The following is a 23,051-nucleotide window of genomic DNA, read 5'->3' as shown; positions in this document are numbered from 1 at the left end:
ACATACTATGGCCAATGAAATGTTTGTAATAATATATGAAAATGGTAACGTACGAGGGGAGCAAGTGACGATTTCTATTTTACATAAAGTAGATAAAAAAATTATTATAAGCAAACTTCAGGTAAAATTCAGACATCAAGAGTTTCTTGGTCTATGATATCGAAGTAAAAAGACTCCTAAAATATTTTAGGCGAAGGACTTGATTCATCATCACATTTTGATATCAATTAATAAGTATTTTGATATAATTTTTAGTGTATAATATCCAATGAGTTGAATATTATTTTGCGCCAACTTAAATAGGATAGTCACGGCAATGACGAATACAAAATGAGACTATAAATAATGTATACATAATAATGATCATCATTATATATAGAATCGGTGATCTCGCTACAATTAATGGGATTGAACTATCATAATCTTGCATATAGTACGTGTAATAAAATATAATTGTAAAACAGGAAACGGGATATGACGAACAGATATCATTTAAAAAGATTCTCCGTATTGTAAAGTCCGATTATCCGATATACGCCTACAACGATGTATGTGTCGTTAACATGTATAATTGAAGAAGGATCTTGCTAATAAAGGATGGTGTATTCAATTTTTATGTCTAAACTAGCAACCCGTTCCGGTTTCACAGTTTTTTTTTAATAATTGTATTATATTTTCAAAAACCACGCAGAAGCGGGGTGGGTTATGGCTTGGCTGCAACATTAGGGGTGTCACGTGCACATTGTCGATCCTGAAGAAACCTTAATATAACCTTTTTAAAGAACCCCATACAGTAGTCTAAGGAAAAACATCGGCAGGAAGCTCATTCCACAGTTTGGGCGTTCGTAGTATAAAATTCGTTTGAAATCGTACTGTACGTGATCATTTAGGTTCAAGTGTGTGAGTATGAATTCCCTATCGATGGCGAGCGGTGGCTATGGGCATCATTTCAAACAATTCCTCAGAACACAATCCGTTATACAAGAGTCTTACGATTTTATTATTAGTCATGTCAAGTTTATTTATTAATATATATAAAATTTAGAAAAAAAAATGTATAAATCTTACACATATATCTACTCATATGCGCCAGACTAACAGTATTTGTAATCAGTCACTATCCTATATCTTATCATTATTTTCTTAATAAATATGTTGGATGAAAATGACGTACTACGGAAATATTAAGAGAAGTATTTCGATATATATATAGTTAAAGTAATACTGACTTATTACGTATAGAAGAGATAATAAAACAATAACAACATCATAAAAAGTTAGGCGTCGTAATATGGTGGCTAGTTTTACGTATGATACTGGTTCGATTGTATTTACGTTCAATATATACATTGTACAAAACAAAAAAAACTTAGTAGTTGTTCTCTGTGCACTAAGTAATATTTAGTTTTCATTTTATGTTTAGTCTTTGTTTGTGATATCGTTTATGTGGACTTAGATTGTATTTTAGATAAAAAAGTTACATGCAAACATATGACCCCTTTGATGGTAAACGTTTACCGTAGTTCGTCATAAGCTCCGCAGAGCCCTAGGGGTTAGTATGACCTCTAGGGATCGATCGTAGTCCTAAAAAACATGCAATAAAAAAATGCAATTGGCGACAAAGTTTTCGCCAGAATTTACAGTTAAAATGGAATAATTTCATAGAATGAACATTTATTTAAAGTAAATATCTATTTTTATAAGATATTCTTTAAAGAGTAAACATAAAATAACAGATTCCTTTTAGTTGTTATTAAAAAATAAATACTTTACTTATGGTAAAAGGATACTGTTACCCAAAGTTAAAGAACCGTTGCCCTAAACTAAGACCGCTAGTTTTACTATAAAAATATTTAAAATATTGTTTATTTAAACAATTATCAACAGCAGTCTGAATAATTAAATGTTAGACAGTATAATAAAGATTATTTGTAATTTTATGCACTAAAATCTATAGATTGTTATAATAAAATTCTTTATTTTAAACAGTTTTTATTTTCAATAACATAGACTTCCTTTTGTTTAGATATAAATAGATATTTTGTAGTAAGTCGTCTAAACATGAACATCTGTTTACAAGTTTAACTTTTTTGTAGTAAAATATAAAGCCAGATTAATTTTACTCTAAGTAACAAGTCAATATTTGCAATAATAAACACAGAAAAACGAATGTGTTAGCTAGTCCAACGTAACTTTCGGAGTAAAAGTTGAACCCTGTGACCAGGTAGTTTAGTGATGGATTAAGGGTGTAATTTCAAAGGATCCGTTACCGTTACTTTATGGTTCGGTCGCATAATTAACTTTCATGTCATTGCGGAGGTACTTTTTATTGTTTGCTGTATTGCCGTTAGTCCGAAGTAATGTATTGTTATTCCGAGGTTACTCTATATTTATTAGCAACACTGTTTAAACGAAGTTACCACATGGTCATCTACAATCTAGAATTAACAAGTCCTAGTGTAAGCTTGAATTAGACCAGTAACATTAAGTTTTTATTAATAAGACTGTAGATGTTTGTATTGTTACAGGAATGTACTGGTATTACAATAATAAAGACCTATGCAGATGATAAACAATCTTCGAAGTAGACTTTTTTATATATAGAATAGTACAAATAAATTTTATCTTCAGAACAAACGTCTCCATCTTAGATTTTTTTACAAAAATGTAACCTTTCTTTATATAAATGCATATTAAAAAATAAATTGTAACGCCTATAGTGCCCCTCGTGCGTTGTCATTCCTGCGGACGAAATATCATGCCTACGTATCCTGTAACCCTTTATTCCACCTCTGATAAACGAAAGTCTTAAAAGAAAAAAGAAAAACCAAATCGTTGCGCCCTCATCCGGTACATACTCACATCCTTATTGAGATAGCTGAGCAGTGACTCCGTCTCGTTGAGTAGCGTGACGGTGCACTTGCCGCGTATGTGCGTCGCCGGCAGCGTTTCCACGTGTCGCGAGAGGAACAGCTCGCGGTGCTTCGCCTGGTGCCGCTGCTTCGGCGCGAGGCCGTCCGTGCCGGGCAGCTCGGTAGATTCCTCCTCCATCGCCACTGGAATGTCATATTGATTGGTTAATAAAATCGTAACGAAGTAATTATTTAATAGAATAGAAGTATCAGTAGTCTTTATTATAGTTCAGGAAGAAAAAGATGTATGTAAAGATAGGTAGATAGAGATCTTGTCTTTCGCACTCTGTCCTCTCTGCACACTTAGCAAGGGATTTGGCGGTAAGATAGTATTCTATATGGGTATATAGCAACATACGATACTGAAATGATAATGATTTTTAAAAAAATTCTTTGTGTATTCGAAGGTTTATGTTTTCGCTTTATGAATAAAAACAGTTGAACTAAGTGTAATGAAATTTTAATCAATAATTATCGTGCATGATTCTTAATTACCAAAGCAGGTAGGATTTAATCCCGATCTTTTATGCTATGCTAGACACAGATCCAAATTTTGTAGGATTTTTTTATGTTTTATTTCCCACAAAATTACTAATGCCGTATGTGTGTCGCTTTAGCGTATTTTATAAAGTTTTATATATTTTACACGTTAAACCATAAGTTATGGAAGCTGCACCTTTTATGGGCTGGTTGTTAACTCATAATTTACAATCGTAAAAAGCAGACGAATTGTTAAATTATACAAAAAGAAAATACAGTTTACCGTAATGGTATAATGGCGGTTAAAATCTCGGTGAAGCATTTCATCGTGTGCGAGTCTGATGTCAAATTAAAAAAAAAATGCTTACGACTGCATTTCCAGATGGAGTAATCAGAGGAATTGGTCGACTATCTCTACTGTGGTGAATGTAAAACTAAAAATTGATACGACCAATCCGAGTAACGGCGGTAGGTTCGCCCTTTACTATGTTGGATTTAAATATGCTTGGCGTAATGATGCCACGACGACTAGTGTTAAATTAATTTATCGTAAAGCGTCTCGTGTCGTGTTTATTACTTTTATTATATATTAAAACTATGAATCACCAAATCACAGACAAGTTGGGTGTAGTGAAGCGAGTCGGTGTAACCATTTGCGTAAGAGCGGAAACGTGGTTGCCTTGTGCGGACTACTGCACTTTGGTCATTAGATGAGGGAACTACATTCCTACAATACCCAATTTAGTTTTGATAATTATAAAAAAAAAATAGTAATTAGTACATATGGATTTAATAATGTAACAATTTGTATATCAACGATAATAAGAATAAATATATAATCGGTACATTTCGTCACAGATAGTGCATGAACAATATCTAGAATGCCAATCAGATTGCATTTAATTGAAGGTAGGGATTGGTGCGGTCCAGGGCGCGGCGCGGCGCGACGCAGCAGCCGCGGCAGGTGCGTTGTGAAATGTGCTCACGTCAACTTATGATTTTTATGCGCCGATGTACCGACGGCCATTACGACACGCGTTATTACTCGCCCGTATAGCAGACAACATGTCCGCCATTTCATTTTATTGTATTTATATAAAGAATATATGAGCAACTTTCTTGTTATTCGCTAGCTCGATTTAGTTTGCGTGGTATTTACTAATGTTGTCGTCGGCTTTTGTGGCATAGTGTAAGGTAGATCGCTTTGCGTAGATAATGTTTCATTTAAGGACACCAATTTTTCAAACTCAGGGCATGTAGACAAAGTAAACAATGACGCTAATGAAACTTTGGAATACATATATGAGACTGACATAGCCTTATAAATAATCATGTGATTGTCAAGGCTAAACTTATATCAATTCTTTTCCATAATAATGTTATGTACTTGTACTTTATAAGCCTTAGTTTAATTTAGAAGAATTGGCTCTTGTCTATTATGGAGTATTTGTAGTGCGCCCTTTATTTAATTTTTAAATTGCTCATAACTATACCTATTGTTGGCCTCTCAAGTTATGATACTCTGTGTTAAGAGAAATAAATCAATGAACATCTAAAGGAACAGCTCTGAACATCCAGACCAAAGACCGTTTAAAATACTTCGTTTCAAAGTCCCGACTAAAAATCGAACTTGGGACGTTACAAACGATGAAACCACAATTGCTTCCTTTAATAGCATTATAAAACAGCGTAGTCATTATTAGGTATTCTGTGGCAGTCAACACATGCAGACATATAGATATCTTGTCTATCAAGTAGATAACACACACACATCTGCATGTGAAAATTTCCTTTTGTGTTGTGTTAATTGTAAATAGCGCTGTGTATTTTTATTAACCAATTTAATTAAATTCATCAATTCTTTTTGCACCTGTAATGTCGGTCTAGACAATAATGTAATTACATTTTTGTTTCGCTAATCCAAATTCGAAAGCGGATAAAGACGATAAATTTGTGTTCATCGATGACCTTAAATTCATTTAATGCCAGATTAATTACTAATAACTTTGTATTACGTATAAAGTATTATTTTGGGTAAAAGGGATACCTATTTAGAAACGAATTTTCAATTCAAATAATAATAATAGTTCATGGTATGATAAATTATTGTAGTGTACACTCCTCTGTCAATATAGCGATGAGGACAGGATTTACATCTTCACGCCAGATACCTTTTGGGGTAGATAGGGAGAACCGAATATCCACAACTTCTATCCTTCTATCTTTTGCATTGCGTTCACATTTATAACTCATCCCTGCATACGAGTAGGAATACTTGTTTAGTGAAATAGATAATTAAATACTCATAAGCTATCTTAATTTCAAATCTTGAAGAGATACGTTAGAAAAGTAATCAATGATGTTGTGTTTTGTATCGTTGTGCAGTTAAACGGGGCGTTGTCGGCGAATAGGTAAACACAAGGGACGCGCGTCCCCGATGGCTGACAAAAATGCGACCCCTGCCGAGCGAGCGGAGTGGAGCGGTCGCGTCACGCGCCAAGACACTGCCACCGCTAATATCCGATGACCCCAACATTACTACTTAACCATTCATATACATCAACTGGCATTCATGTAAATAATCATTAACTGTCAAGATACGGAGCTTTTTAAGACGGCATTCGATAGGGACGCGAGTGGCGCGTGCGGTTGGCGGGGGCAGAGGTAATCAGGGGTGGGTAGAGGTACGGGCTACTTATTATTACCACGCAGGCTCACGCAGACACCTCACTAATCACACGAGTAATAACAAAAGCTCGGTTTGGTGAACCAGACGATTTTAGTGTGAATAGGGAGCGGACGCGGCAGATGTCACGCGACAACAAAAACTATGTTCTATTACATGTTACGATGCATTCTTATAATTTCAGATATAAATTTACAATGTAGCTGTATTTCGTTTAGCTATTTTATACAAACATAACCCATTATTGGTATTAGTAAGGATGGAGGGTAAAAAGGGAAATACGTTAAAACAAGCGGGCGAATTTAATTCCATCGACAGCACTGAGATGAGAACAGTTCGAAGCAAAAACTGAAAACGCGATTGTTCGTTTCTGTTCGGGAAGTGGTGTTGTACTATTTATATTTAATTTATCGATATCGCTGCTTGCAATTTGTAATTAAATAATCGGGCTATTTTATATAGTGTCATTTGTGTGGAATTCATTACGTACTTACCATTCCCGTGGGAATTTAAGGAACTTAGTTTTTAGTGCAAATTTGTATAATTAAAGGAATCTCGATGCAAATTTCAAGTCGATTTTATCGTAAGCATGATGTTGTTGATGATCATCCTAGTAACAAAGATCTTTTCCGTTTTACTCAACTTCATACAATGGAGGTTTAAGTTGTATCTTATGTGTTCGACATGTTTTGATAAAGTAATTATTGAAAAATGTTATTTTTATACCTATTTAAATTTATTTTATATTGTTTTAAAACAAATCAGTCGTTATTAAATGACGATTTAGCACACAGATATTAAAAATGACATTTATTTTTATGAAAAAGTCAATGTACAAAATGTTTGCCCTTTAACATTTTATTAGTTTTTACTATTATTTTTAGTCTCCGATTGTACATCTTTTTTTATTTCAATATACAAAAGCAAATTCCCGAAAATTTAAAAAACGAATCCAATCATAGACACATACGTTCTGTCGGAAAGATTTAAGACCGGAATAAATTGTCATCTAAACAATAAAGTAGACCGATAACAGTACGACATAGCGACAAAGTAAATCGTCGATTCGATACAGCCTGTTTCCGATAGCCATCACTAGAGCGACGGCGTCGGCGAGGGCCCGCCATTTACCGCGACGCCCCGTCCCGGGGGCGGCCGCCGAATTGTGGGGGATTTACTTTATGATAATTATTTCGATTGCCATCGCGAGAAAGGAGCCCGGGCGTACTCGACGCGATCTCGACACTCGAGACGACCGACGCGAAGTGCCCGTAAAAATCACAGCTTTTACATTGAACCACTTTTTAACATCTCCGTGCAGTTTATGTAGATTGGTTAAATTAGAAGATAATCAAAATATTGTAATTATGCAAATTTAACTGTCATATTGGGTGAACTTTCATATCATGGTTATGATAGTCGTATTTCGCCACAGACAGACAATTCAAGTATAAAAAGTAATCATGCCTTTACCAAACTATTTAGAAATTTATTGATACATGTAGCAAATTAATAAAGTCAAACATTCACACACGCAATTTTGGTGTCTGTTTAAATATTGTATATAAATATGTATTTCGCGCTACAGCAGACGGTACGTTACAGTTGCTATCAAATCAATACCAATTACTCTTTCTTGGATTTTTTAAGGTGGATTTAGACCAAGAGAATGGATCTTTGGTCTTCATGTCAAATTTGTCTATAGTAAAGAGGACGAATTCACGCACAATTCTCATGATATTATAGTTGCGTTAATTTTGTTTGATTAATTCTTCTAGTTGTTTTAATTTTTTGTCTAACTCTATCTATTGTAAAAATCAGGTTTAAAAATTAGGCACTATTTACCTATAATTGCGTCGCATTATCTCGATTGTAAATTTAAAATATATGTTCTAGTTCTCACTCTGTTCTGGCTTCTTGTTCTTTTAGTTTAGACTAATAATAATTCCCTTAGCTATCTCATAAAAGTGCAATTAGTTGTACTTTTATGAGATAGCTAAGGGAATTCTGAAAGCATGTTTTAGTTGCTTAACTACATTTACAAACATTATATATGCAGTTCTTGTGTTGTGTTAAAGCTAACCGTACATGATTTTATGTTCGTATGAGCTCTTGTTCTGTACTCTTTATTATTTTAGTTTAAATCCACCTTTAGAATTATTATTATAACAATATTTATATGAATACAAGAGAAGAAATTAGTTTGTATGATAACGAAGTAAAAATAACAAAGTGCATGCCTTTTCATCTGCTGGATGTTATAAGCAGCAATGAAGGAAACAATAAGCAATCAGTACAAGAGACGAAAAATTTCATACAGAATCACACACGTACATGCCGTTTAGTTAATTTTCCATTTTGAGGAATAATTCTGGGTTATCTATGGTCCTCTTATTGAGATATTGTGGCCAGTACCTTAGTGAGTAGTGGTAGCTGTTAGCTTTACAAAAAGAAATAGAAGATCACTATTATATTTATAATGGCATTAAAACCTATTGTTTAGACTGGACACATTACGTACATTTTGTCATAACTCATAACATTCCTAGAAGCAAGTGGAATGCGGAATTACGACAGACGTAATGCGACGCGTATGAATACAAAACAGTCGCCACAGCTACGAGATAGGCTCTTACCAAGAAAACAAGTTTTTTAAAACTACAATTACATTGTAAAAATACGCAAATCATAATTACTTTTGGATCTCAAAGGTAGCAAGTTCGAAATTAGCCAACACCAAATTTGTGTATCAATTTAAAGTTCTGACTCCGGTGATGGAAACACTGTTAACAAACCAAATTAAAACAAGAGACGCCTTTAGTCGCCGCTGTGACGTTGTGCTAAAATATCGAAGTATAACCGCAAACACCTCCTAACTAACACGGGACAAAATTTTACAAAAGACACAGAATCAATCCTGAATTTATTCAAAACTAGCTGTGCCCGCCGTTTCGCCCGCGCGAATTAGTAAGCACATAATGTTCTAAATTAGGAAATAACAAAAATAAATAAAATTGCATTCAAATCCGTTGAGTAGTTTTAAGTGAAAAAGTAACAATCATCCATCGAATTGTTTGACGTTAAAAACTTTCGCATTTATATTAATAAAAATTAAATTAGCCATTTATTATAGTAATAGTTATTTCTCTATATAAAAGAGAAAAGATATATAAATTAGAAAAAAAAAATTACAACTATTTTATTAACCGACTTAAAAAAGCAGGTTCTCAATTCGGTTGTATTTTTTTATGCTTGTTATTTCATATCTCTGTCAGTTGTAAACCGATTAGGATTTTTTTTTATCCGAAAGGATATATTATACTTACATTGGTCCTATAGAAATTCTATCAAAATCGCCTTTGTTGTTTAGTTTTTAAATCAAAATAACTGGTTTTACAACAAATGAAGTTGGTTTTTTTTTTTTTGTGGAAAACGTCTTGATTATGTATCTTAGTCAGAATGAAGGTATATATGTTTGAAGGTGGTTAAAGGTCGATTTGTTCAGAGAAATGTAGGTATGTCGAGTCGACAATCCAACAAGCGAAGACAGTCGTGTGTATAGTTTTTTTTTTTAATTAGTACCTATTGTATTTGAGATCTCCTTAATCAAGTAATATTTTACTAATGTAATAAAAATGTAATTAGACAATGTACATAAGAAATATCTAAGAATTTATATGAAGGGTGTTAATAAGACCAATAATCATATCAGCCTATATTTGTCCACTACTGAACACAAGCCTCCCCCTTGGGGGGTTTGGCCAGTAGTTGCCACGCTCGGCAGGCGGATTGGCAACCGCAGGAAGGCTTTAGAGATGTTTTAAGAGGGACACTGTTGCTCAGCTCTCGCTCTCCCTTGGTCGGCTTTTACGACACCCATGGGAAAGGAAGGGATGGCCTATTCTATGTCTATGTCTGTCTATGTCAAATTCAAAGCAATGGTTACTGCTATATGTATGTAAACAGTTAGCAATAAAATTCTATTCTATTCTATTCTATGCAGGGACCACACGGTCAATAAGACAAATATATGACAAAAAAATAATTTTTAGACATTTTTTAATACTGGTCTCTACAGTATTCTTGAAGATCTAACTTAAAACTGTACTATGTTTCATATTAATACGTCACTAAGAAGTGTTACATAATTTTCCTACTTTTGAAATCCACGCGTACAAGTAGAGGGCCAAAAACCTAGTATGTAATAAAAATAGTCGTTTTATTGAATGAATTGGTTAGTGATTGAATAAGGACACAAAATCAATCAAATCAAAAAGTGTATTATTCATATAAGAACACTATAGATGCTTATGATAAGTTATATTTTTAGTGACATTAACAAGCAAGAGGGTTGCAGTTATTTTTTTTTGTATTTTTTTTTATACAACTTAGAATGGAAAACTAGCTGACGGCCCACCTGATGGAAAGTGGTAACCGTCGCCTATAGCATAACATGAGCAGTTCCATGGACATAAATTAGTTTAAATGAGTTTACTGTTTCGCCCATGATACCCCCCATGCGTTGCCATTCCTGAGGACTTAGATGTTATTCCTCTGTACCCAGTAAATTCACGCCATATCCCATTCTTCAAACCGAAACACAGCCATGCAAACACAATTGCTTCACGGTTGAAACACGATTGTATAAGTCCCGTATATTAAATTTGTCAAGATTAAATTTCTTATTTTTGTAATGAAAAATTTGTTTTAAAATAATAATGATGATAGAGAAAGTAGTTTTGTTAGGAAAAACAACCAAGTAACTAGACATTTGCTTTTTTAACAAAATTTGACTTTTACATGTTCATGAGTGAACAATCGAATGCAAATTACCGATATAAAACATAATCTTTGAGATAAATTTGCAAAGTTTTGAGAAGCTTTGAAAGTCTGTTCCCTTAGCTTAAACTCGTAACATATAGTTGTAGTTGATACAAATAGATGTTATTTAATGTTGATGATTAAGATGTTATTGTTGATGACAATTTTGTGCGAACACTTAAGTACAAACGACCAAAATACATTAACATTTCAGCCATTACCCGTCCACTGCTGAACATAGGCTTTCCCCATAGACTGTCATAAAGCAGCACTGACTCCCAGCAATGTATTTAAGGTTATCACTCCATCTAGTGGGGTATCGTCCTACACTGAATCCCAAAACCAAAATTACAAATACAGAATTGCAGTTATATAGTCAGCTTTGAAGTAAGTCCGTCGTATTACGAGTAGTATAATAAGAAAACCATGTAAACAGTGTTATCAAACTATGACTAGGAGCTTCTAATTAAGTTGAGGGGTGGTATCAGGTATGTGCGGAAATCTGAAATTACTTTAGTTATGAGACGAGCATTTTGGCGAGATGAAATTAGAAACTTTTCACATCAAACCCTAGTAAGTATACACTCATACTGCGAATGACTGTGACATATAGTCGACAAGATAAAGATCAACTTTTAAGCAATTACACATAGGGAGGTTCTTAATTCGTCTAAATTTTATTGTAGTTTAATCACAACAAATTGTAAATCGGTTTTGTTATTATTTTAATAATCGATGTGTGTTACTTCTGTGTTGGGTCCGTATTAATTTCGTGATGATTGAAGCCGCTGCTTTTCTTTGCGTTGCAAAATTCCGCCTTTCACGAAGCAGTCTACTTGTATAGTTACACGATCTGGCATTCTATACCTAAGAGAATCCACTGATCCCAATATTTTTAATTTAATGTGTCTATGAAATATCTCGTTTATCATCTGCGTTTTGGTGCATCAACAGAGTCGCTTTTTTTTGGATGTATGAATGCCCATTTTGTTGACAAGTTTCATTCTCGATATTAAGCACTATTATACAAATGTTTTCCTAGAAGCAGAAGTGTGTAAATAGTAACTTTTAGTGATTAGTATTATTAACTTAAATAGGTTTGTACGCGTTAAACACTTCCATTCAAGTGCTACTAAAGCACTTGAAGCTAGTGTTTTGACAATGTAAACCGGGCCTTAGGTATAAAGGTAATACTTGAAAATCTTATTGTTTGCCGACATGACAAAAGGAATTCAGTTGTCGAAATTTCAATAGTTTAGGCACTACAATTTATATTGATAAGTCCATCAGATTGCAAAAAAAAAACTCCTGTCTTCATATATAGTAACAATTACATGTATATTCCACGGCTTTCCCCGCAAATTAAGATATAAAGTATATCAAGCGTCATTCTGGAATATGGTCTATTTTAATTTTATTCTGATTATAATAATTTTACCAGAGGGAGACTTTGTACAAAAGTCGATTGCTTGGGTACCTCTGTCCCATTCGTGTTTCAACCGTGAAGCAATTGTGTTTGCATGACTGTGTTTCGGTTTGAAGGGTGGGATATGGCGTGAATTTACTGGGTACAGAGGAATAACACCTGAGTCCTCAGGAATGGCAACGCATGGGGGGTATCATGGGTGAAACAGTATAGTCTGCTATGTCCATGGTACTGCTCATGTCTATAGGCAACGGTTACCACTTTCCATTACATGTTTTTATAGCAGCAGCCGGCGTTTACAATATAATATTGTGGTAAATGTGTACTTCTACTGTGTAAGAAAATAAAGAGTTGTTACAAAACGAGACGTCCACTTTTATATGGTTGGCTTGTTCGACAATTTAATAATACAGGATTATGGATCCACACGCGTCACTACGCAACTAATTAAAGCGTAGGCAAAGAGAAAATGGCAATCTGTGGAGTCCTCCCCCGCTAGTGGGGGGAGGGGGGGTGTCGGTTACGTGTGCCCCCTTGGGGTGGTCGGGTGTATGGTTTTTCTGCTCGGGCATCCTTTGCTTACTTATTGATCCAGTCAAATGTGTGGAGGTGGCGCGGTGGGTGGCGCGCCCGGCCCCGCGCCTCCCCGAAGGGGGTACGTCCAAATAAATCTGCCCGCCCGCGAAACACCGCAGTGACAACAGCGGCCGCCGGTAAGATGCGGCCGCACTGTCTCGGTACGTATTATCACCGATGGGACTGATTGACCTCCAGGTGGGAAGTCGCGGGGCCATTCCAATTCCACATAAAATTTGCCGAGTGCCATTTTAATTGGAATGATTTCCATCAGGAGGCAACGATGCGACCTTAGAAACAGGCATGCGCGCGACCGTTGTAGGTACCTACCTACTGGCTAAACCGCGACGACCCTGCTCTTCATAAGGGTCAATGACGTTCCATTACCAAGCAAAAGATATCACACATCATGTATCAAGGAATTTCCCTTCAGACCTGATAGACATTACACCTGTAAAAACTATAAATTTATCTTACGATGCAATCAACCCATTTGCAAATTGCAGTCAAGTGGCAAGATTTTCAAAATTGAGAGAAAAAATAAATTATATAAATTTTAACGAAAGTCCAAATTTGGTGTGATGAATAGATAATATCAATAATTAATCCCTTAAAAGAGTAGGTTCACTTATGGTTAGGTTTAATTTTTTGCAACGTGTCAGTAAATCTATTATTAGATATAACAAAATGTCTCAGACTACCCATTTGATGCTATAGTCGTGAACATATTTGACAGCATTCTTAATCAAGAAATAACCAGGTATATAAAATGGTTCCACCTGTGGATGCTACTGAACGAAAGCTAAAAATCGGATAGACCACAAGGATACATTTCGAAACTAATTCTTTAACTGCTGCTCAGAACAGTTTCTTGATTTGTTAAGGCTGAAATGAAATAAAACCGGCATCCAAGCAAAAAGAATTTCCAAGCCATCTACTTTTAATTTTTCAGCCATTAACATACGCCTTCTCCATAAGGGGAGTTTTACCAGTAACTGCCACGCTTGGCAGACGGGTTGGCAACCATAGTTAGGCTTTTAGAGAGGTTTCAAGAGGGACGCTGCTGCCCATCCTTCTATCATTCAGCTCCTCCAGTGGTTCTATATAAATGATAGGTATGTACATGCCTTGAACTATGTAGTACGATTGGTACAGGTACAAGTGTTCTTTTTTCGAGACTTATATATTTTTTTTTAGTTTTTAGTAATATAAAAATATTTTTCATGAAAAGAAAATGTCACGATGTATAAGGAAAGGGTTACATTAATTAAAATACTGTTATACTGGTTCGAATAAAATTATATTATTAAAATCATATTAATTACAAAGCATGCTCATCAAATTATCTTGAGTGACATTCAAAATACCAGTTAAACATTTTATGAAAAATTTATTTCATAAATCTGTTTTAGAAAAGATTTAGGGCTCTAATTACGCAAAGCAGTTGGGAAAAGATATGGGTCCAGTGGCTTAAATCATTAAAGCAACTTGATGATTTGAATTTTCAAGTAAGATAAATTTGAAATTCGGTAAGATATAGAACTGGCATAATTATCATAAGGCATACATACAAGGTATGAAAGATAAATCTGTACGGGTCTTTAGCTCAAATAATTATTATAAAATTATATTTTAAGATTTTGCTACGCAAAATGGGTTCAATCGTGACATTGTTAGAAGTAGCGTTAAAAATATTGTCCATATAAATTGAGCTAAAATATAGAAATTATGGTGAAGACGAATCACTATTATAATCATACGGAAAGTACAATTCTAAACATTATATCAACGAGCAGGTACCAAGTCCTTTTTAACATAACCGTTAGCGATATATCTATTTAAACCGATATTAGTATTGGCTAATTTTATTATACTTAAGAAATTTCAAAATTCACTTAAAATACGAAGCTAAAATTTAATAGGTAGAATCCTTGTGGAGACATTTCTTAATGAACGGTTTATAAAAATTTATACGGGTAAGGATGAAAACTGATTTCGTAAAGCCAACTCATAGATAATCGTGGTTATAGAAAAAAAAAAATAAGTAGTCCAAGAATCAGTAATAGCCGTTCACTATCATATTTCCTATTTCTATATTCTTCATGGTCTTATCATAGTCATAGGTGATGCTATGTAGAAAGAAATTACAAGAAATTCTAGAATTAAGTTCTAAATACCTTTTATTTTATGAAATCCCATTTTAAATCAAAAACTCTGTAATTTAAATAACAATAAAAGCTTTTATTACAAATATTTTAAAAGTATAGCACTTTATAGTTTCCTTTAATTTTTAATGTGAAAAATTAAATTGTTTCACTGTCTGAATAATCTTGTGGAATCCTGGTGACTCTTTTACGGAAGCCCTAGGTTACGCGAAACCCACTTTAGGAATCGTTGGTCTAAATGTTTAAAGACTTGCGAGTACATGGGTCCCGGCTCTGCCCGCGCTCGTACATTCTTGCGCGAGATCGTGGTAAGTTTGAGCTTGACTTTTGTTTTCAGGAAACACAAAATCTCAAGTTCTGTGTAGGCCTTAAATCCTAATAATGCCAGGTACTGAGTAGTAGTATTGTATATAGGTCCGATCATCTAAGTAAATTTGCATGCCATAGAACGTAGGGTAATAAATAATCATGACTTTACCTGTGTGCATGTGAAAAAAAAATGGGTGCAATATCGCCAGAATAGTCCTTAAGAGGTAACACATAAGAGGTGAGATGGGCGTCATAGTATAATCTGCGATGAATATGGTGTTGTTAATGTTTATATCAAACGAGAATGATTGTAAATGATATACAGATGTTGTGTTGATGTTTAAAAATGAAAAATAATGTACCGTTATGTTCCAACGGAAAAGGCCAAGCGTTACCAATTTCAAGTAGGTTTATATTATTATACATGATTGTAGAATAAAACAATATAACGTTCCACAAACTGCCATTAAATATTAATACTGTTAAAAGAAAGTTTACATATACTTGTGATAACAAAACGGAGACAACTTATAAGGAAAGCCTGCTTTTTGCTTGAATGAAACCAAAAAACTGGACGGACGGCAGTCGGAGACGATTCATTTCACCGATATGGTAGTATAATTGTAGAAGTATAGTAAGCATGAATATTTTACGGTGTCTACTTATTATATTTGTTTTTACCTTTAATAAATATGTTATAATTTAGGTAGCGTCTTTTATCCATGAAGCTCGTCTGTATTATAGACCACTTTTTTAATGAGTTGTTCCATATTCGTCGTATGACATCACATTCATGTCATATTCATTATATTCCGTAGATTGTATTCCTAACTCAACCTATTACATTCACTGTCATCATCATTTCAGCCATTCATAGTCCATTGCGCATGGATATCAGATTATGACAACGATGAATGAAGTAGATAAAGTAATTCTGAATGGCTGAACTGTATTTATTATATAGCTTTTAGTGGCACAATATTCATTTTAACATTTGTATGCGAAATGTCCGGTTTATATAATAGTATAACATTTGTACACGAGTACGGAATTAGACGGGTGTAAACGGTAGCTTTCAAGTGACTACCTAGTACTACTCGCTATAATAGGATTGTACGCGTAAACACTCACATTCAAGTGTTACTAAAGCACTTGAAACGAGTGTTTTAGCAATGTCACATATTATGTAATGATTACAATGTAAGTAATGTAAACTAGGCCTAAGCGCGTGATCATAATAATTATGTTCCCAATTTTCATTTTCCTGCAAACTGTTCCCGAGTTTTATAGCTAAATAGCAGAATGTAATTAGAAAATAGTGATATCGTGGGTCCCTATTATTTTATTTATGATATTTAAAATAGTAAACAGGATGACAGCCTCTCGTCCGCTGGAAAGTGGTAACTGTCACCTACAAACATGAAAATCATCATAGATATCACAGAATTGTGACGTCCAAGGTATACACCTCATGCGTTTCAATTCCTGAGGACTAAGGTGTTATGCATTTGTGCCCTGTAATTTCACTACCATATTATATTCATATATTCAAACCGATATAAAGCCATGTGAGCACACCGGCTTCATAGCAGAAACATGGGAGTGCCAGAGGTACACTTGCAGACGACTTCTGTACAAAGTCTCCCTCTCTATTTAATTTAGTCACTGTTTTTCTTTGTGGGGCAAAATACTATTTCGTTGCAAAGTAAAACTTGCTTGCAGATATACGACCTGCGTTTATATTCAAATAATTAAAATCTATGTGTCTATAAAACGATTTAATGTCCAACAATGGGTTAATTTTATAATAATAGTAAGATCCACTTGTTAAGAAAAAATACAATTGTTTATTTTTTACTACTACTCTTACTTTAAAAAGCAAAAAGTGGGAATAATCAGGGGAAACATTCGCAAATATAAAGTTAGACAACTAGAGAAAACCATACTGGAACATTGAGCGGTGAGATCGATTTATTAATATTTAATAAGAAGAGTATTTAGAATCGAGTGCAGTTTTTCCTAATACTAAGGCGTCGCCACATAGTTGTCGAAGGATTGAGGATAGGAGATGGGAGAAACGACGCCACCGGAACCAAAGTACTTGCACTATAATAAACGACATTACAAACTATATTATAATTAGTCGTGCATGAAACTTCCTTCTACATGAGACCAATTTCTAAATACAAGCGATTTTTACTCATATTTTGGATTTAACTACAGCCAAATAAAAAGTATTACGTCATATATTCTGATCTCTATATTGTTGAAAAAGCATTACCGCCAAACGCCGGAATTCCGACTTGTTGCGCAGTTCAGCTGCCCAGTCTCCTGGGGTATTAGTGTCACAATCTTATGGTCAATTGCGAACTTTTTGGCCGCGAATAATATGTAACATAAAGTACTGTAATAGTATTTTTATGACAATAATAAAAATAATCACCATAGTCTGAGAACGGCTAGAAGATTCCACAAAAAGTGTACTCGTAAGTAAAATCCGGGTCTTAATATTAACAAGTTTTAGGAAAAGCTATTTAATGTATGTGTGCACATTTTTATTTTATTTCTTTGCCCTGTCACAAAATTGAGTAAAGACAAAATTGTGCTCAAAAACTAGCAGTAATTAGTGGTTGCAAATATGGCTATGTAAACAAGGGGATATTTTGGAATTTCTATAAACTATACAGTTTGAAATAACTAGGACTGAAATGACATGAAAGAACTCTGACATAAAATAAATACGATAATACTACAAGTCATGAATAACCTTCCATTTGACAATAAATATGAGAAATGTCAACATGTGAATTCTTTACACAAGTTGACATATCACCTATTTAATTAAATGTTGAAACTTGGCAAAGTTCTAGTATTTCTGTTATATATATTTATTATTAATAATATCGCGAATAATTTACTTAAAATATAAAAAAGGTTTTATTTTGCGCGTGACATTCCCGGTGTTACAGGCGTCCATGGGCTACATGTAGTAGTAGTAGTGGCCATAGTAAACCCGTTTAACATCAGATGGGTCGTATGCTCGTTTGTCATTATAGTAGTATAAAAAAATTACAATGATATTTATGCCATTGATTTTTTTTTCAATTAATCACGTAAGTGTGCGGATTGTATGTGGTGTGAACATTAATTTTATATTTTGATCCTTGGGTATAGCTGTTTAATTTCACAAATATTATTGTTGGATTTTAGGTTTGTATACTATTTCTCAATATGTAAAATGTAAAAAACATTTTCATATTAATATACAAAACACTCGTATTTACTTTTGTGCGATCACGCTTCTCTCCGAAATATATTTTTTTTAATATTGAAGAGATTTTAAAGAAATTTTGTATACTACTACTACTACTATTTCAATATCAATATAATGAAATACATCAACAATCTGGCTTGAGCATTTCACGACAAGACGGCAGGCAGTTTGTGAAGTAACGATGCCATTTATAAACGGTTTACCGGAGAGAGACTTTGTACAAACGTCGCCGTAGCAACCCGGTCGTTGAAACGGCGTACTCGTATTCTCATCCTTGAATGGTGCCGATTCTAATGCCATACAATCACAATTTCATTTCATCATTTTTTTTTTATTAAAAATTTGTATATTTTGTTATATTTATTATATTATTATTATATCAGCCGTTCACTGCCCACAGCTAATTCATATATACACATTCCCCATATGGTAAGTTTTTCTAGTAGTTGCCATGCTTAGCAGGCGGGTTGGCAACCGCAGTTAGGCTTTAGTGATGATTTATGAGGGCCACCGCTGCCCATCTCTAGACCATTAATTTTCTTTAGTCGCGGCAACTTACGACAACTTGGGAGAAAGAAGGGATAGCCCATTTTATGCCGGCCATCACACGGCGTGTATTCTGTATAAAGTGTCCCTTGTACTTGTCTCGTGTACTTGCTCGCTAATAAAATACACGTAACAAAAATTGGCAAGTCTAGAGACTTAAAATTTTATATACTTATAGGTTGTTGTTCATCGGAGATATAGAGAACTTTCATACGGTCTTTTACCTAGGCATCCAATAAATTTTTTTTTTTTTTATAGTCAGGATATTGATTATACTATTATACTCAGGATTTCAAGAGATCTATCATAAAAAAAAAAATTTGGTCGGAAATTTATTGAAATCATCATAAAATAAAACATGAAATAAATTCAATCACATTCATAGCCAAATCTAGCTCTAAATGTCGTGAAGTATTCAAATGACCGAAATTTTGATAGCATTTCTTTTGTGTCCGTATTTTATTCGGCTCCAAAATTTCGCAGACTTCCAAGGTAAGTATGTTTCAAGAGGTCGAAGGCTAAATTTGTTTCTAGCTGAATTTATAGGTATACATATAAGAAAGGCACAAAATAAAAGATTTACTTTTTTACACAATTCTGCTTTGTGTTTTTATTTGAATTCAAATATAATCTTGTATTCGCCGTGCAGTCCTAGCATAGAATGGGCCAGCCCTTCCTTTCTCGCGGCTGTTGTAAGAGGCAATTAAGAACGGTCGAGGGATGGACAGCAGTGTCCCTCTTAAAACATCTAAAAGCCTAACTGGGGTTGCCAAGCCGCCTGCCAAGCGTGGCAACTTTTGATATCATTTAATAATAATAATGATATATATATATATATATATATATATATATATATATATATATATAATAATAATGATTATATTGCATATATTTATGTAAAGTTGTTTTTTATATTTTATGATTGTATGTGTTAAGTATCGTCAACAAATATCTCCATTTGCCCCAATGGTTGATTAGAAGAGAACGTCTTCAGGTGATATATCCGTCATGTATACCATTTTTGTGTATATAAATGTTAAATAAATAATAAACAAGCTGACGGCCCACCTGATGAAAAGTGAAAACCGTTGGTTTTAGACATGACCAGCAATACAGTGACATCCATTGCAATTATTTTTATTGGTTTCATACTGGTGAAGAATACAATGAGTTAAATAGAAATCATTAGCATGGAGTGATCTGTAAGTGAAATTTAACATTTTTCCTAAACAAAAAAAAAATAAATTGAAAAATAATTATAAAAAATGAGCCTGGCATACTAACACAGCGTGTCCAGTTGACCTGCTATGAAGTTATTATGTGACGATCAAAATTTTTGTCTCTTGTTGGTTCCAAGTATGAACTAGAATTGTTGCGTCCAACATAGTACTGTATAGTTACATATAACGTATAATAATAATCCGGTTGTTATTATATTAAAATAAACTTGAAGTTAAGTCCGTTGGACCATCTTGGCGAATTCAAGAGGAAATGAAAATTATCTTGATAAACACTGATTTTCAGAAAGGACTGTGAGGACATTGACCTGACAGGGTTTATGTATAAACTATGTACTTTTGAAGGATCTGCGCATGTTATTATTATGCAAATTTACAACATTTTATTATGAAATTTAAGAAATGGTAATTTTATTGTCAACTACCATTTGTTTGACGTGGTCAACATCGGCGTCGTAATGTGGTCCAAGTGTAATGAGAGTTGAGAGGGTCGTTCGGTGGTTGTGTGAGGCCGCGCGATGCGGCGTGCGGTGTGGTGCGGCCGGCCGGGGCGGGGCGCGGCGGGCGGGCGCGCGGAAGGAATGCGTCGTTTTCGCATCGGGAGAAACGAATGCGTTTAAGCGTCGCGGGTACACAATGGCGGCGTGACGAGATCCGGTTCGCGGGCGGCGCGGGGCCAGGGGACGGGGGCTCTAATCGATAGCCGGCGAGCGACGGCCGGGCCACTGCGGCGCATAGGTGACAGCTCGGGCCCAATCAAATTACCGGCCATGGAGGAGAACTGCAGTACCACGCACGCAGGAGAAATACATGCGGTCGCCGACGCCGACGCCGTCGCACGACCGCTCCGCGTCCCGCCGAAATTGCACCGAGAAGCTTCTATTGTCGAAATACATCACCACTTCACATACAGTTGCCTATGCAACATTGATGGATAGTCAACACTTATCAAACCTCCCGATACACGAGAATAGCCCCCTTTTGCCCCCTCTTTGCCTGGCTCCAATTTGTTCTGTGTTCTAGCACACAAGCTAAATTTCGATGTATGTAATGCTCTGATGAACGACTGTATTGAACTTTAGTAATTGTGAACTTGTAAATTAAAATCTGCAAACGCATTACAAATCATTTCGAGAAAAAGTCGTACATTTTTAGTCTTCTTGGGTTAGATAAATTCACTTTCATCCTTTGGTTATCAATACTTCTTTTACATCTTGCAAGTAATGATTATTGTATAAATTTGGACTCATTGAATCCTTGTCAAGCAAATAGATTGTTGTTTATTATTATGACATATATGCTGTTATTGTGATAACATATTTTATGCTTTCTAATGTTATTTGCTTTAACTAATTCATAGTTGCAACGACAAGAGGAAACTCTTGAATGAAAAGAGAGAATGTTATTTACCTAGTATTAAGCTAATGAAGTTACAATATTGTAAAGAATTTGGTTTAGCACCGGCTGTTGTAGACAACAAATATGACTTTAGTGCAATATTTATAGAAAAGGTAAAAAAAAAAAACTAAGAAACTATTTTGTAGGTGACCATCCGATTCAGGATAACCATAACCATTATAATGGTAGTAGCCAACACCTCAGACTTCATATGAATTTACGGTCGCTATCATATTGTTATCTGATGTATAGTCAGCAAAACTCAATTATGTCTACAAATGTTCCAAATGAGTATTGTAACTAAATCATCATACAAATGATACATTAAATAAATCAATCTGATCTTGCACTGTATGAAATTTCCAGCGGATATCGAGTGAACGAGACATCTACGAGTTCCACTGCTGAGTATTGGTGTACGGCGCATCTAATTATAGGTTATTCCACCCGCGTACCACACAACAGATTCACGTTGAACCATTAACGACCTGCACACGAATGTGTACATGCATATAACTCTACCTATGCGGGATAGAGAAAATGATGTAACCACATCACTCGTCATGCGATGTGATTCCCGGTCGACCACGACTTGCACTATTGAAACATTGGAGGTGTGATTGTAGAGCAACAATAAATCAAGGTACTTAAAAGCGATGACAGTAAAAACAAATCTTGACATTGAAAACGGAATCAAAACCGACAATATTGCATAAAAAGATAACGACGCCGTAAAGTTGCCACAAATCGATCGAACGCGTGTCGGACTCGCTGAAGCTTGCTTCGGTGGAAGACTGAAATAAATGTCGGTTTTATAGGTAGGTAATGAAGTGCTCGCCACAATTAAATCGATGACATCATAACGTCCATGCGTGCCGCGATGGGAAATAAAAGCACGATTCAATCAACAGGACGGTGACACTGTGAACGATAATGTATTAAATATTCAAATTTTATAATATCAAAGGGCGCAGTACTTATATTTGAGTGACGTTTGATCTATAAAGTATATTTCTATTGAAGATTATTTCAGTTCTTCAGACATAACACGTAATATTCTATATTTGTAACTTATACAAATTTCCTATTGCTTTACAGAAATTTTGCGCGGAAAACTAGGTATTGATTTGTTTAATTCACTCAGACAATGAAATTAATAAAATTGTAACACATAAATTACTGTGTATATACGGAAGCTGGATATTGGGAATGAATGTGTG

The 23,051-nt window shown here is 34.7% G+C and overlaps 1 protein-coding gene across 1 annotated transcript in view; it reads right to left on the bottom strand.

Annotated features, from left to right (window-relative positions):
• Positions 1-23,051, bottom strand: part of LOC113519840 (metastasis-associated protein MTA3) — an 80,551-nt gene that overhangs the window by 13,329 nt on the left and 44,171 nt on the right. Inside the window, exon 4 of the mRNA XM_052900704.1 lies at positions 2,863-3,056. Coding sequence (XP_052756664.1) covers positions 2,863-3,056 — 194 coding nt within the window. The remainder of the gene's footprint in view (positions 1-2,862; positions 3,057-23,051) is intronic.

The sequence above is a fragment of the Galleria mellonella genome, unplaced genomic scaffold (assembly GCF_026898425.1).
Source record: "Galleria mellonella isolate WM207_F2 unplaced genomic scaffold, CSIRO_AGI_GalMel_v1 utg65, whole genome shotgun sequence".
Classification (NCBI taxonomy): Eukaryota; Metazoa; Arthropoda; class Insecta; order Lepidoptera; family Pyralidae; genus Galleria; species Galleria mellonella.
Note: the sequence above shows the minus strand (reverse complement) of the source record. Positions and strands in the feature narration are given on the sequence as shown.